The sequence below is a fragment of the Hermetia illucens genome, chromosome 1, assembly GCF_905115235.1.
Source record: "Hermetia illucens chromosome 1, iHerIll2.2.curated.20191125, whole genome shotgun sequence".
NCBI lineage: Eukaryota > Metazoa > Arthropoda > Insecta > Diptera > Stratiomyidae > Hermetia > Hermetia illucens.
Window position 1 is genome coordinate 161,858,612 of NC_051849.1, and position 16,948 is coordinate 161,875,559.

At 39.1% G+C, this 16,948-nt stretch overlaps 1 protein-coding gene across 2 annotated transcripts; it reads left to right on the forward strand.

The window, feature by feature from the left end:
* The first annotated feature begins 1,638 nt into the window (after positions 1-1,638).
* LOC119651331 (homogentisate 1,2-dioxygenase) lies at positions 1,639-12,816 on the forward strand. Of its 2 annotated transcripts, XM_038054876.1 has the most exons (8): positions 1,639-1,787; positions 5,941-6,210; positions 11,095-11,275; positions 11,328-11,448; positions 11,578-11,708; positions 11,765-12,046; positions 12,104-12,285; positions 12,347-12,816. In XM_038054876.1, exons 1-8 carry the CDS (start codon positions 1,773-1,775, stop codon positions 12,473-12,475), a joined length of 1,311 nt encoding a protein of 436 aa, XP_037910804.1. In that variant the 5' UTR covers positions 1,639-1,772; the 3' UTR covers positions 12,476-12,816. The 2 variants fall into 2 exon arrangements, with proteins under 2 accessions (XP_037910804.1, XP_037910814.1); XM_038054886.1 differs by lacking the exon at positions 5,941-6,210 and having other exon boundaries at positions 1,689-1,787; positions 12,347-12,487.
* The last annotated feature ends 4,132 nt before the right edge of the window (positions 12,817-16,948 follow it).

Genomic DNA, 16,948 nt, shown 5'->3' on the forward strand with positions numbered 1-16,948 from the left:
GCTTTGTTGTGGATGGCTTCAGTATTCACTCTTACCTGATTACCAGAGGGGATTGTAGGCGGTGTTATGATTCAAAACCGGAGTACTATGCCAAAAGGATAGTAATTTGAGTCTATATTGGGCCCCATCAAGGCGTTGATTCAACACATGGTCAATTAGATTGAAAGTGGTCCCGTCTGGAGAGGTCCACGTATGTTTGTAGGCGGCTTTCCGCGCAAACCAAGTACCTCAACAACCACTTCGTGTGACTCCGCTAATTGAATAATTCGCAGTCCGTTCTAATTGGTGGTTTTGTTTAAGTTTTGGCAGCCGCCGTATCGCCTAAAATATAGGTCCTGTCTCTTGGGCAGGCTTCGAGGGTTTGTTTTACTGGCTCGTAGAAGCTATTCTTTTCCGATTCTGCCGTTTCCTCTGTAGGGGCATGAATGCTAATGAGGCGTATATTTCAAAATTTGCAAATTGTGCAAACGCAAAGTGCACAGCCTTTCGCTTATGTTTTCAAAGCCGATAATAGCAGGTTTAATTTGTTGGCTGACTAGGAAACCTACTCCGAGCACGTAGTTTATTGAATGGCCTCTATAATATCTGGTGTATCGGCTCTTCTCCAGGGAACCGGTCCCTGTCCTGCGCATCTCTTGTATCATTAGCCTTATATTGTGACACGATATCGGCTTGCTGCTATGCAGCATTCGATCTATACAGAAAGCTTACGTTAGCCCATTTTCGTTGTGAAATCTGTCCAGACCGAGGCTCTTTCGTGGGTTCGGAATTTCGGTTTTCCGTGTAAGATTGTCAGTTTTACCAAACCTTCAAATTAGAGGACCAGTTGGCACAATTTGTACCGTCTTCAGATGCAGGAGACTCGCCTTCATCCTTCCCCATCTTCGGTTCTTCATTCAGAAAGAATTCCCACCGATCACCACGTGGAGGTGGAGGTAGGGTTTGGTAGTAGAGCTGTTAGTGATGGTTGATCAGCCGTTTTCCAGGCTTTATACTCCATCACTGGTACCAATCCATATTTCTCCCTGGGACCTATACTACTCTTTGACCGCCTTTTCAAAATATATATAGCATACACATATAAACGTAAAAAATCGATTTCTTGCAACCCTCACATAGGAAAACTTCGTTAAGTCTTTTCAAAGCTGTAAAATCGCAAGTTAAATTTGAAACAGGGGATGGGTCTTACTTTTGCCTACTCTATCTGCATTTTTTGATAATAATATCTTATGATGGATGATTTTAAAGTAGAGCAAAACAAATAATACTTTGGTACATTAAACAGACTACAAAATTGTTGTGTAAAATAACCCATTCAGCTATAAACCTGCCTGCTCATAAGCTAGAGTTGTTCTTATCATTAGAAATGAAATTAGCCTATCACTTCTTAATGTGCATTTGATATCAAAGTGTGTATCACATTCTCCAGAATACTGATTTTATCTTTCCCACCATCAAATAACCGATTATATATTTGTATCTACGCTTCTTTAAAATTACATAAATTAAGTTGGGGCTGGAATGGTATGAAGAACAGGTTTGACCAGCCCCTTTTCGCAACCTATGAAAATTCAGACCGAAGATTTTATTTTAATCAGTGCGAGACTTGGTAACTAGATGCAAATTTAAATAAAAATAATCTTGTTTACGCGAGATTATAAAAGCCAACGACAGATTTTAAACTTGGCTCAGTTCTGATTCGACTGTATCCTTCGCGTGCGTGAATATATTTAACAAAAGTGCTGTGTAAGCATTGCGACTTGTATAGTGAAATGAGTGACTATAAGGTATCGTTTATTGGTTTTATTATTTATAATTTAACTTTGATAAACGTATAAAATGCGTGTGTTATGTTTTGTGCTATAATGTGATGTGTTTCGCGGAACAGCTCTTAGTGTTTAGCTCTGGACTCTGAAATTTCGAGGAGTTATTCCGGCTACGTGCAAACTTATTTTGATGAATCTAGATAACAAATATAGTTCTAATTATAGAACCTACCAACTGCGCTATTATCTGGAAAAACAAGTTGACCAAGACTACTTCGAAATCATCATATCATGCTAATCGACACGTACCTACCCACCGGGACTATCTGCAGTTTCGAAATTACATTTTTACCTCACTTGATAGGACCGCTGAATGGATTTAATGTTTCTGGAAGATCCTGTAGGATTTTGCCTTGGGGCGAGCATATCTTCCAAATAATATTTCTTCGTTACTTAGAATTGTTTTCATTATTTCCACAAAAGTGGAAATATTAAAAGTGCGTCATATTCACATAGCAAAAAACTAAACTCATTTCAAGTGCTATTTAAAAATATAGGCTGGACTTAAATGACTGGGAACTGTACATCCTTTGGAGAAGCCTAGCCTATAGGGTTCAGAAGAATATTAGCTTTCCTATTTGTGCTTCGCTGTTAGTATAAGTAACAGAATTTTGCTCGAGGACTCGATCACACCAGAGACACTACTAAGCCTTCCATGTAAATAGACTACTCTACCTAAAATATAATATAATGGACATGGGCCAAAAAGTTCTATCATCAGTAAATTCTATTTTTCGGTGTAAATTCGCGACCAAACCGTCAAACTGCTTTTTTTAGTGTGTCTGAAAACAATAGTGTGGAATCGTCCTATTAAATCGCTTCTCTTTTCTTTGCTTTCGAAATTTATAAACAAAGTCAAGATGTTACAATGACCATGTCTCAGCAGTATTCCTCGAGAGGGGTTTGGGAAGGGGGTCATTCCTCCCTAGCCCGAAGTTTTCTTGGGGGCCCGGAATAGTAGCCTTTATTCCGGACTAAATGGACATCTTGGTAATATAGAAGGGACCCTTACAAAGCATACAAACGAGTGTTGACCAAAACAGACCATACAGAAATTGTAGGGATAAAAGGCTAGGCCTTTTGCCAAGGAGTGTAAAAAAATCCATGCTGTTCGAAGGATTTAAGGGTTTTAATAATCGTCACATTGCTCCTAGCGCCAGTTATCCAGGATTTGTATCCCTAGATTACTTTCCAAATTGTCATTACAGAAATCTTTCAATTAATTTGGAGATTGCCGATTAAATATGTGGAGCGCTAAAATGCGCCGCAGTCAAACCAGAGGGAATTGCAAGATGCAGCTTTATGTTCTATGGGTAGACTGCGTGCATTTGTATAACTGCAATGATCCTCCAGACCAATCCCAGTGAATTTTCGTTAGTGTGAATTACACGACCATTCCATGATCGGTGTAACCTCATATCGATCGTGGACATCCTCATTTCGAATCTGATCATGGTGTGTTACGCCACTAGTCTAACGCCACATCTTCGTCTCCATTACCGCGAAGCACTGCTCATTGCCTCTTATAGTCGGCCAACACTCATAACCATAGAGGGTGACAGGGTGGACGACACTGCAGTAAATTTTGGATTCGAGACCTTCGTTGATACGTCGATCACAAAGAACAAAAATAACGCAATTCATCATTGACTAATAGCATTCGTCCGAGATTCCTGTTTCATGGTAATCGGTTGTCAAGAGTCTGTTTCATTTAGAATTAATTTGAAACTTTGCTGCGTGAGGTGATCAAGTTGCTGAAGTGTTTGGGGCATTGGATGTTGGATGTCCGGTCTGTGAGTGTCCATAACAAGAACAAAGAGAAGTAGTGAGAGGGCGCTTTCTTGATGAACACCGACAGAGATACGAAGTGGTTTTGATGCACCCGCCACACTTCGAGCTTTACTTTTCGGATAGTGGTAGTGCAATTTGGCCCGGCGCACGAATGTTTCTGGTTTTAGGCGGTGCCACAGAGGATACTAGATGAGTATGTGTGTCACACGGTTAAACGCCTTCTTCAGATCCAGAAATGCAATGTAAAGAAGGCGATGCTTCTCGCGGTGTTTCTACATTAGTAACCGAGCTGCGTGTATTGTGTCAGTAGTTTCGCAGTTCTTGACAAACCTGACTTGGTACACTCTTATTTCAACGATATCGCGACTGCGGACTGCGGACTGCGGGCGGTAATTAAAACATTCTACTGGACTACCTTCCTTTTTCCATATTGGAATTGTGGTGCTTTCTTGGCAGTCAGATGGCGCCTCAATTACTGGATTGAAGAGCTCAGTGAGCCACGGTGTTGGATCTTAGGTTTTCGTTTTCCAGTGATCAAATGCGAAATCGTCAAGTCCTGTTGCTTTTCCCGATTTCATTCGTTTTATTACTTCTTTGAGTTTAGTTGCGCCGACAAGTGGAATTGCTGAAAATATTGACAGTGCTTGTAAAAGCGGAGAATGAACAATTTCATCTGCTTTGAATATTCTCGCCATTTATCCGTCGCGGCTCGTCAGTCGGTAAGCAAAGTACCGTTCTTGTCATTAACCCAACAGATATGTTCGATATCCTGTGAGCGTTCGTGTTGGCTTTTGACAAGTCAATACAGATCTGCCCCGCTATCCCCAGTGTTCAGTTTATCGTAAAGATCTTTGTAATGGACTACTCGGGTATTAGCGATTGCTTTCTTTCTTCCCATTTGATATTCTTCGTCAACGTTTTATCAGTAGTTGTTTGTATTGAGAAGTTGCCAGAAGGCATCTTTCTCAGCAACAGATCGGTGTGTGGTGCGAACGCGGTGAAGAAATGAATAGTGCGATCAGCTGATATAATGGTGAGCTTCATCAATCGGCCCTCAAATCGACTTTTTTAATTGCCCATTTCTCCACTGGACCGGGGCCCGTCGTGTCGTGCCGCGTCGACTGAGGTGAACGTCCTAGCATTTTTCTAAGGCTTATGACTCAGAACGATCATTTTGTTTTGAATGACATTGAATGCATCTCCTTGTTTGGCCTGTCGCGAGACCTGTCACCATAAGAAATCATGTAGAATTTAGCATAGTGTACTAACTTCCAACTATACTTTATTTATCTTTTTACCTGATCTCAGAATTTTATTTTTGTTGTACTGAGGGCAGTACAGAGTACGTTGCTTCAAACCCCCTCCTGCAAATAGCATGGCCAAGTTTATTAGTCAACCAAATCTTTTGTGACTTTTTTTAAGACGTTATAACTTAATCCTTATCGGAGATAAAGACGATATCGAATAACAGTTGAATCATGCAAATGGTTGGTGTTGAACTTTGAGAGTTGAAGACTGCTAACCCTGTAAGAAGTAGCGAACGCAACACGCAAATGAATTAAGAAAAGAACTAGGTATTGTTCCTTATTCTGGAAATATTTTTATTTTCCTTCCGCATACAATTGTTTCGGAGACCACGTCCCTCCTTCGTCAGTGCTAGTACCTTAATTAATTAATGTCTTAAACTACCCCTATTTATACGGTAATTTTTAACTCTATTAATTGCTCCCATCCTTCCCACTTTTTCTCCTATTTTTTATTACATATTGCATACCTTTTTTACCAAGGTCATTGCACAGTTTCCTTCATCGTGATTTAAGGTTGCCTGCCCCCTTCTTTGATGATACATATGCTTTTCGCTGCATCCAGAAGGTGTGTTTTATCAGCCTCGCTAAAGCGAGATACAAATGTGCTGATCTAATGTCTCCTAGGTAATAAGTATTTTAACCTGGCAAATAGATTTCCAATGCTTCTAGCAATAGGAGATTCCTTGAAAGTTTTTGGAGGGCTGCGGGCATATTAAAAAGTTTTCGATATTTTCTTGTTCTGTTTACATACAAAATAAATAATGAGTCTTGTTATAATCTAGCGAAATCTGTGCACCAGTTACAGCAAAGTTTTCGACCCTGTAATGAAACGTTCTGCCCTGTCCATGATAAAAAGTGTTTTAATCAACGAACTTTTAGGTCGATAAGTTGCAGTCCAGATCAGCCAAAATTATGAAGTTCTAAATCTGTAAAACGACTTTATTAGGCTTGTGAAAGCTATAGCTGTATCACAAATGGTGAACTAACATTCCACGTGTACTAATTTAAATTTATAGTATCAAACAGGGTTTGGGTCATACTTCTCATCAGAGGATCCACGATGTCCAAACTCGCTTCCTGAAGGGCAGAATTCCCCACAGAAATGCGCTTATGGTCTTTATGCAGAGCAACTGTCCGGATCAGCTTTTACAGCCCCTCGTACTGAAAACACGAAATCGTGGCTCTATAGAATCCGTCCAAGTGTAATACATGAACCGTTCAAACGATATGAAGAAGCTGTGCATCTAACCCGTAATTGGGATGAACAACATCCAAATCCAAATCAGGTGAGTAATTAAAGCTATGAGGTAAGTGTTTTTGCATGTACAATCGTGAAATTTTATACACTCGAACCTTTCTAAGCCGAAATTCCTCTAAGCCGTCTGTCATTCGCGTTCCCGTGAATTTCTTATCAGTAGAATCCGGATAATTCGTATCATCAAGGGATTGACAATTTGGTCTGAAATATCGGGATTACCAATTATTGGGAGCGCAAAATAAAGAAAATTAACTCTGGGGCCCGCAAATTTCTACGAATTAGCCGAAAATACGAATTATCGATGTACAAACTACCTGGATTGCACTCTATACAAATCAGCCTTTAATAAGTCGAAAATTCGTCGGGGAGCTATGAAAAAATTATATGTGGAGAAAGTACAGCAATCAGAAAACTAAAAGGAGATGAATGTTTTGATAGAAATCAACAACCCTTAGACCTCCACATTAAATACGGTGTAGCGTGCAGTGCCGTTAGACTACGTGAGTCCGGATGCTGGGCAGCGAAGTCCTGAGCAGTTTGGGCGGCACGCTCAAGGTCACCCTCCTCTGGGTTCTCGGGCATGGGAACATAGAGAGCAATGAGCGGGCTGACGAATTGGCCAGGCGGCAGCAGTCACGGTCTATCTACCTAAAAAGCAAAAAAAGGGTAACTTTGCCGATTAGAGCTGACATTGCTGGGTTAAGCAAGTTGAAGTCTTCAAAAAAAGGAAGAAGTAATCAATTGAATTCTTTCGACGTGTATAACTTATTCGTCGAAAACAACAAGATCGGGTTATCAATTATACAGTAAATAGGATGGCAGGGGATATCAACCAAGGCTCATGGGAATCATTCAGAGGAGCTTCAAAATGCATTACCAGAACCGCAGTTTAAAGAAAGTTGTGTAACTTTTATGAAAGTAAAAAGATTTTAGTCCATACTCAAGATACTATGCCTACCATAATTACAATTTTTTTCAAATATTTCGAGAAATTTCTGTGGGATTACCACAACTATTTACCTTTGCTTTTTTTTCCAACGTATGGCTGGAAACAACGAAAATAAAATAGGAAAAATTTGCAATTTATTGGAAATTAGAAAGGCCAATTGTTCTCAACGAATTCTGGAAGACAATGATGATGATAATGATAATGACGCTACAATAAAAATACTTGATAGAGAAAAAATCAACCAATCAATCATTAACTTGCAAATGTCAAATGTATTGTAATATTCTTTGCACCGAATAGATTTTTTTCCGACAAAAGATAAAGAAGAATCTCTAAGACAAAAATAACAAAATAACAATAAATTTCCTGGCAAATACTGTTTTGCGCAAAGTGCTCTTGTAGGTTCCTCTGCATGGAATGCATGTGCACCGACCAAGTCCTTGGTTTGAAATATTATCGTGCCAGCGTACTCGGATGATACTTGGCAGACAATTTTTCATAAAGGTTTGGAGCTTTTGAGTGAAAGTAGGGGATCACTTTCAATGTTCCATTCCCATATAGTAACATACAAAGTATTGAGATGACTGCATTTCCAGATTTTAGACAAGGTGGGAGAGGCGGTTCGAGCGCTGTTAATGCGTTTAGCGACAGCACGTTCGGTGCCATCATAGGCAGAAACGAATCTTTCTATATATACAAAATGGTCGACGCCATCGATGCTCTGCCCGTTAATGCAGATGGGGAGAGTGCGATGACTGGCGAACCCAGCGGTTGTACTTCGTTTGAGTGCATTGATGGCCGAAATGATTTTCCCTTTGCTTGGAGGAACAATCCGTATCCGCATTTTTCGCTGACTAGATATTTCATCCACAAGGGCTGGATCTTCACGAGATGAGTTGTACCTGAAAAAAGAGTATTATTGATGGCGACCCAGTGCTCATCGATATTCTCAGGCGGGTTAGTCAGAGTATCTGCCGTCCGATCAGATAGTCCTTTCACTGTCGAACGATAGCTGGATCATACATACGACCGATATTAAACTTGCAGGTCGCAGCTCTCCAACCCTGCGAGAAGTAGCAGATGCAGCACGTGAACCACTTTCAGATGGTGATCCCTTCCAAAGCCGATGCTACCCTCGTTTGTTACGCACATCAAGAAGACAACTGCTAAATTTACAACAGATCTCAAAGGGATTAATCTGATCGATCGCACGGTGTCGGTCAAACCCAACCAATCCTAGGCAAGTTTTGGTTTCGAACAACGTATTATAACTGAATCCACATATAAGTTAATCAACATTTAATTCGAATAAAACACGGAATTGTAAATATAAAAACAATTTATTCATACTTCAAGATGATCTAAACGGTAATTCGACTACGTTTGTCTCGTCTGATCGACTGGCCCTTTTCTAGAGCATGTCCGTCTCCTTGCCGCCATTCCTTTTTCTACCACATTCTTGTAAATGAAGTCCAAACATTTTAGTTTAAGTAATTATCAAGACCATACACACAGGACACAGTTATCTAACAAATGTGTGCAGGCCAGGCGTCTTCAAATATTGCCTAGCAATTTCATCATCATCAACGGCGCAACAACCGGTAACCGGTCTAGGTCTCCCTCGGTTTTGCGTTGAGGTCCACTAATTCGATATCCATACAAGCTGTCTGGCTCGACTTCGTTTTCTACTATAGATATTACTCTTATAGATTTTCTGGGCTGGATCATCCTCATCCATACGGATTAGTTGACCCGCTCACCGCCACCGTTGAGCCGGATTTTATCCACAATTTCTTAATGGGGAAATATTTATTTGAAATACCCGCAACTTCTGATGTCTAAACGTCTATGAAGGAATGCTACAAAATGGTGGAAAGAATGAGAAACCATTTTTGGCAGTGATGGAGCGTAGGATATCTCCACCGCCTACAGCAGCGACCAAAGTGGACTATTCCTCGAGAAAACCTGAAGAAAGGAGATTTGGTACTGGTGAAGAAAGATAACTTTTCATCAAACAAATGGCCATTAGCTAGAGTAGCAGAGGTTCATCCCGCAGCCGATGGAATCAATCGTGTAGTCACCCTGAAATTACATTGGAGAATGGCAAGATGTCCTATCGAAATAGCTAGCAGAACCGATAACCAATTTCTAAAAACAAATGGAGCAGAAACAGAACCAATAAGCTAACAATGTCGTAACCCATCCAGTGAAACTTGAACGTGTGCGAATTGCACCCATCAATAAAGCCTGGCAGGAGACTTTAAATTGCCAGAGGCAAGGGAGAAACCTCAACAAGTCTCCTCTCCCGGTCTCTTCTACTCTGCACTCTGGCATTATATTGTTGTATACCGGCGGTAATCGGCAGCGTACACATTACTCAACTTAAAAATGGACTGTATGTATATGTAGTTTCCGCTAACCTACATCGAGGCCCCCTACAAATTAATGTACATCTACCTTGGAGCAACCTTAGGGAAGACAAGTCTAGTATGGCCACCGTCAGCACGAACATATCAGACTTATGCATGACTAGTACCAGAATATCGCTAGGCATGGATTGTAGGAATCTCGTTCAACATATTGGAGAACTCGAAGAAGAAGTGAAACACAAGATAGACACACTCCGATTCCATAGAATTAGATCACGAGCGGACTTTTTGGTTCTCTATTAACTGCACTTTTCGGAGTAAATGATGAAGTGTACAAACATATTGGCCATCTATTCGAGAACCAGCAACAAGTGCGGCATACCATCGACGCCCAAGGGAACCTGATGTCGAACACGATCAGAGCCATCAACCGTACATCGAGAAGCATTAATCAACGGTTTACCCAGTTTCAGACAAAGCTGAAATTAACAACTTGGATGTATGGTACCAAGCAACAGATCATAACCGAATCAATATTAACTTTATAGCCTCATATCAACGAGCATTAAACTTTGTTCAAGAAGTTTTTGGCAAGTACGGCGCCATTCTAGCAACCGTTACCTCTCGAACTTTATTATGGGAATGCATCAAATTAAGTGATGCTGATATTGTTCGGGCACAAACTTTACTACCTGCTCACCTTCAAATCCTACATAGTATAACTGAACCTATCCAGATACAATTTGATGAAACTACACTCCGACTGAAAGGTTTATTACCCATTATCGATATTCGAAGTTATAAAGTGCTTAAACCAACGCCTGTTCCAGAATACCTGAGTGACGGTATCTTCACGACTTTCGACATTGGTACAACAATACTTGGAGTGAACTACAACCTTCAACAATACTTCGAAATCCCTGATCTTCAAATTTCTCAATTACCAGAGAGCAAGTATCTAGTGACCCAGAACACGCTTTACAATATCAACAACAGGCCGAATTGCGTCATTAATGAGGTTTATCATGCGTTTGGAAAGGACAAATGCCCAACTCACTCGTTCAAACTGAAGAGTATTATGTGGAAGTAATTGCACGCTACGAATACACGGATGTTTGTAATACCACACACAGTACCATACCAAACTGTGTGCCAGGACCATGGAACTAACATAGTTCTTAACGGCACCAAGATAGTTCAGCTTTTTCAAGAATGTAGTTTAGTTACGAACGAGTTTATACTATCTATTGATCAAAGCAGCCCCTCATCAAATTGTACTATATACATCAAATCCATGCTCCCTACAATCAATGCTTCGGTACATCCGGGGAAGGCCCCCGAGCTGATCGCTTCTATAGTCATCCCATCATCAGAGCCATTTTCTTCGTACTTTCTAGAAGAAGAGGACATAACCAGCATAGACAAATCTACCAGTACTACCAGTATTTGACATAAACAACGTTAGTGGGTCCTATATAGGCAGTTGGACCTGTTTATGTGATTCATATGCAAATCTTTCCATATTTTAACTTTTATATATGATTTAGGAAACTGAGAAAATATTTTTATTTAAATATATTTTTTTATGAATTAGATGAGATGGAATCCCTTCGAAATTCCAACATCTGGTAAAATTGATTTTGTTCAAGGACTTCATACAGTCTGTGGTGCTGGAGACGCGCGTAGCAGACATGGCATTGCTATCCATGTTTATCTTTGTAACTCGTCGATGGAAAATAAAGCGATGTATAATAGCGATGGTGACTTTCTGATTGGTAAGTTAATTCAACCTAATTGAGGTATACTATTGAACATGAATTTTTCTAGTTCCCCAACAGGGTATCCTGGATATTAAAACCGAGTTCGGCAGGTTAAAAATTGCACCCAACCAAATATGTGTCATTCAACAGGGGATAAGATTTTCGGTGGATGTAAATGGACCAACAAGGTAATTACACTGCCATTCTAAAATAAATTTAAGAAATTGAAGTTGTTCCCATGGTAAGTTGATTAGTCATTGTAAGTGACAACTTTGCGAAACATATATATTTCAACTAAATATACCTTTTTAATATAGAGGATACATTCTGGAAGTATACGATAATCATTTCAAGTTGCCTGACTTAGGACCAATAGGAGCAAATGGATTGGCCAACCCACGAGATTTCGAGACACCAACAGCATGGTTTGAAGATAAAGAAGTTGATGGTAAAATTTATGAATACCCGGTTAAATCATGTGACCATCAATTCATTTCTTTTCAGAATATAAAATTATATCAAAATTCCAAGGAGCACTTTTCATTGCAAAACAGAAGCACTCTCCCTTCGATGTTGTCGCATGGCACGGAAATTATGCACCTTTTAGATACGACCTTTCTAAGTTCATGGTTATCAATTCAGTAAGCTTCGATCATTGTGATCCCAGCATTTTCACCGTTTTGACGTGCCCCAGTTCGCGTCCCGGAACAGCAATTGCCGATTTCGTTATATTTCCTCCACGTTGGTCGGTTCAAGAACATACGTTCCGACCACCTTATTACCACCGTAAGATACAGTGCTGTTCAGTTCGTTTATGAAAAACTCATTTACAATGGTGTTTAGGAAATTGTATGAGCGAATTCATGGGATTGATTCTTGGCAGATATGAGGCAAAGGAAAGCGGTTTCCTGCCAGGAGGTGCTTCGTTACATTCAATGATGACCCCACATGGCCCTGATCGTAATTGCTTTGAAGGAGCTTCCAATGCTGTTTTGAAGGCTGAAAGAATAGCTGATGGAACACAGGTAAATGTTTACTTCAATTGGTGCGATTGCAATGGTTTTGTGACATTTTGAATCATTCCAGGCTTTCATGTTTGAATCATCTTTAAGCATGGCTGTAACAAAATGGGGAGAGGAAACTTGCCAAAAACTTGATAAAAGTTACTATGAATGTTGGCAATCTCTGCAAAAACATTTTAAAATTTCTGATTAATATTAATACTAATAACTCACCTATTATAAGTACCAATAAGAGCATATTGAAGGAATGGGCTTGCATTTGGAGATCGCCCTTCGTTTTTTTCCTGGAATGCTTATCTGATTTGTCCTTTAATCTGCAACCTTAAAATCTTAAAGAAAACCTTTTTTTCCAGTCTTATATATATTTGCTTTTATTTTAACACACAACATAAACGAACCACAATCCAATTCTTAACAGTAATTATTTCTTTTCTCCATTCTCACAATTATAATGTATTTGTATATAAACTATTGCACAAAAATATAGTATGCACTATGACTTAATGTTGCAAATAAAACGGAGACAAAAGTGTCGTGTCTTGGGTTTTATGGATTTCAAAATAGTAGAATGAAAACATTTTACCAAAAAAAGATTCAACTTACACTAAATTACTGAAATATTGTAAAACAAAGCATACACCTAAGTTGAGTTTCGAGCAACGATAATTTTGGAATTCAAGAATAAATGGTCAAAGGCTTGGATTAAGCAAATTTAATCTATTCGGAAATAATAAAAAAAGAACGCTTCGTAAGTGAAAACGATAACGTATATACGTAGATAAGAGGAACTCTGTCAAGGTACCGTTTTCTTGTGCAACTCTAATGCTAATCAGTGAGCTGCGTTTAGTCATTATGGAGGAATGGATTGAGATCGATACTAGGAAATTACGGGACTGGGTCCAGGATTTTTATTGATTAGCTGATTAGCTGTTGTAGCATTACAAGTTACAAGAGTTGCATCCGGACGGATTACCTCTGGAACTCGAGGACACAACAGTTGCCTTCCGCTCCAGTTCTTCCTTTTCCTTTTGGTAATACTTCAGGAATGTGTCAGAATTCCTCTAAAATTGGTTTACTTTGAGTATAGACTCAAAACTTTACTAGGTACTATAAATATTAATATGTACGTTTCAGAATCATAAAAGTTGTAGGGACAATTAATTTCTGTTCAGTTAAATTCATTAGGTGTTACTGGTAGTTTTCGACTCACAACTAGCAATGCTGAATATTAACGGGTTTTTTTCCAAATCTTAGTTTCGCTAAACATAGCCACAAACCTTATGGAAAAAAGACGGAGAGAGGGACAAAGAGAAGGTAGCTATCAGAATAACTAAAATCTAAGGACAAACAAGTTACACATTTTCAAATTTTGTTATTGCGAAAAACCGAACTCTCTTTCGGTTCTGATTTCTCACGTAACACGCGGCAGGCTACTCTGGGTTATCTAAAGTGATAGGTCAATCCAACTTCTACAATTTTCAGCACTTAGTACATCATTAACGGTTTTGGTCGAGACAAGAATTTCCCATAAAGAAAATTAGGTTTCAATTGACAAACAATATATTTAAGGTCTACTAGCGATTGCCTACCTAGGCGAGGTGGGGAAAACTTGAAATTAACTCAAACCCAGAGAATGGTTCTCTCGAACGAACAATTTCGAAATGTATCCCGAAGGAAAATTAACCTTTCATCGCAAGTAGAGTGTCGTGTACAAACTTGAAGTTCGAAAGAACATGTTTCCAGTGGTTGCTGCAAAAACTCGGTGTAAGTTAACAAGAAGGTGTCATGATGACTTAAAGGATTTGGATTGATTAATTAGAACAAGCAACACAACACGATACACTGTCCAAAAGAAGATCACGTTTACCAAATATGATAATGTATATAAGAGTTTCCGGGGGGGAGGGGCGTAACAGGGTTCACATCTTGGGCACAAAATGTTTTGTCCACATACTATAATTCTGAGAATCGTGTCGTCCCCAGGAGGTTACTGATTTATTACTCATCAAGATAAGCGAACACGTTGAAACACTAAATCCCAAATCTTCAAAGATTGATTTTGCAGAGAAGAAAAGCGAGGGTCAATTGACTAGCAAAAATACGTGTCAACCTCAATCGAGCGATGTCATGACACGGAAAGCACACGAATTCTCGGGCAAAATATAAAATCAATGATACTTGAGCCAGGAGTTTGTAGGGAGCTTAACGTTTTTGTAAGTGGGTCCTCATATTACATTAACTGGTTATTAGTTATTTCTCATAGTTTGTTGTTCAAGGGAATTTCTAAATAAAGGTATATCCGAGATAAGAATTCTTTCTGAGCACGCAAAAACATCAAAGATCCTGTTTGACTAAATCGCTTACTTTGTTAAATAGCGCATCTGCGTGACTTTCAGTGTTTGGCATTGGCTCGTATTATCCAATCAAGCTCGCTCAAAATCCAACTTCCCACACAAATCATATTATCGTTTATCACATTTTGTTCAAGAATAAGTCAAAGACAAAAAGCTTGAAATCCAGTACATTCCTGGAAATCAACAAGTAGTCAATATTTTTATGAAGAATTTTTGAGGATCATTTTTTAGTTTCTTTGTAATAAATTGGGAATGATGGAAAAATTTCAAGTTTGAGGGGAAGTGTTAAAATTCAAATCGGTAATGTGTGATATCAAAAATTGACATGACTTGGTTTTGCTTACTTTGCACCTTTTTTCAGGGCAGGGCAGCGTATCGGCTTTTTCTCGCAGTAAGCAAGCATGCCTCGGTTGTCAATAACCACCGGCCGCCGTGTTTTAGTAGTACGAAACCTACAAAAGATAACAGTGGAAATTATATCCACATGGGATCCTTTTCTGAAAAGTTCTAAGCATGAGAAGTTATCATATAGGACAACGACAGTAGCCGAGGAGGAGACTCTGTGCACTGTTGCCAAGACTTTTAGTGTAAATCGTGGAAAGGAGCAATCTGGAATAGTGTTTCCTCTTCTTGGGGATCTCAAAAATGAAACGTTTGAGTTCATAAAGAAGAAGCGTAATAGCTACCAAAACACTCGGGCTCTGCTAAGGAGAAACATCAGTGCCTGAAGGAAAAATTCTGGTATCCCCGAAGTAATCTTAAAATTAAAAACAGAATTGCTACAAACATATGAGGATAATAAGAACATGTTAGCGCTGCCTATAAAACTGTTGTGAATAAGATGTTTGGGCAAAAGTCACCATAAGTGACGCGCCTGCGGTTCTTGTTGAAAATAATTACAAGTGTTTTTTCTACTACAGCAGAAGGAGAGAACTCAGCCAAGGGTTCAAAAGGATGTTTTCTCGATGAGGTTACTGAGAAGAAACTATGACAGATCTGCGGATGAATTGGAAGGCTCTAAAAATTTAGAACATTGATCTATTCACGATGCGATGGCTGCGTTAGCTTCTCAAACTCGTTGCCCTGGGTTTGAATCCCAGTCGTACTGGATCGTTGTGTTCGTTTCGCTGCTGTTCGCTTATCATATGGACAGGATTAAGTGTGATGATAATGAAGTGGAAGCACAATCTGAATGGTCTCGATTAGTATTTTCCGTAGCCGGTCTTAGTCTTGACATTTGCTGGAAGGGTAAGTACTGCAGGGGGTCGAAATTGAGCATTTCTCTAACGGACCCATTCTCAGAAACTACCCCAACCGAAAAATCTGGAAAAAATCAGCCTAGGCCCCGAAATATCCCCCATATCGATATCCTCTGAAATAAGGTTAATAATAGTATATTACTATTTTTAGTAATTGGTTGTAAAACCCCCCTTAAGTTCACGAAAGTGCAGCAATGTGGGCTATGATATAGAGCATGATCCTACCAAGTTTGATGGAAATCGCACCATTAGTCACAGTTATAATATGCCAAAGTTGTCGCTTCTTTGCAAATTCAAGACTATGAATGTCAATATCACCCGGAAGTGGATACTCTCACATAATATATGCATATATTATCTTCTATGTACTAATGGGGCAAATGAAAAACTTTTCATACTTGAAGCGTCCAGCTTCCGGTTTCCCCGACTTGTTTTGTATTGTAAATTGAAGGATTAATTGTTGAACTACTTTGAATCAAGTAAAGTTAACGTAGTTTGGTCTGTCGGACTCATTCTTGAAGGCTTAACTATTCTAAAATTCTTCAAGGGGACTTTTCACAGTCAGCGTTTTTTTGCCAAATTTTTTTATTTACTAATTCGATAGAGTATAGTTTCACGAATCATAATTCAATTTTAAGTCGAAACTCGCAATAATTTGTTTTTGAAGATTTTTTTTTTAATGCAAATCAGGAAATTTCATGCACGTCGCTACCGACAGAAGGCACAAAGCAGCACATTTTTTATATGAATTGTTTTTGTGACACCACGTTTTTCTGGATACTTTTTGAGATTCCTTGTCCAGGTCAACTTTGAGCTACTGTAACTTTGCTAGTAATAGTACAATTCTGATCAAACTTGGCGATAACATGTTTCATATTATATTCTATAGTAATACCAACTTTTATAAATCTAGGATAAACTTAAGGGGGGTTTCTATTCAATTTCCCCAAAAATATGGTAATATACTATTATTAACTTAATTTGAGCGGATATCAATATGGGGAGTATTTTGGGGCCTGGGCACCATATAGACATAGCTTTATTTTTTTTCAG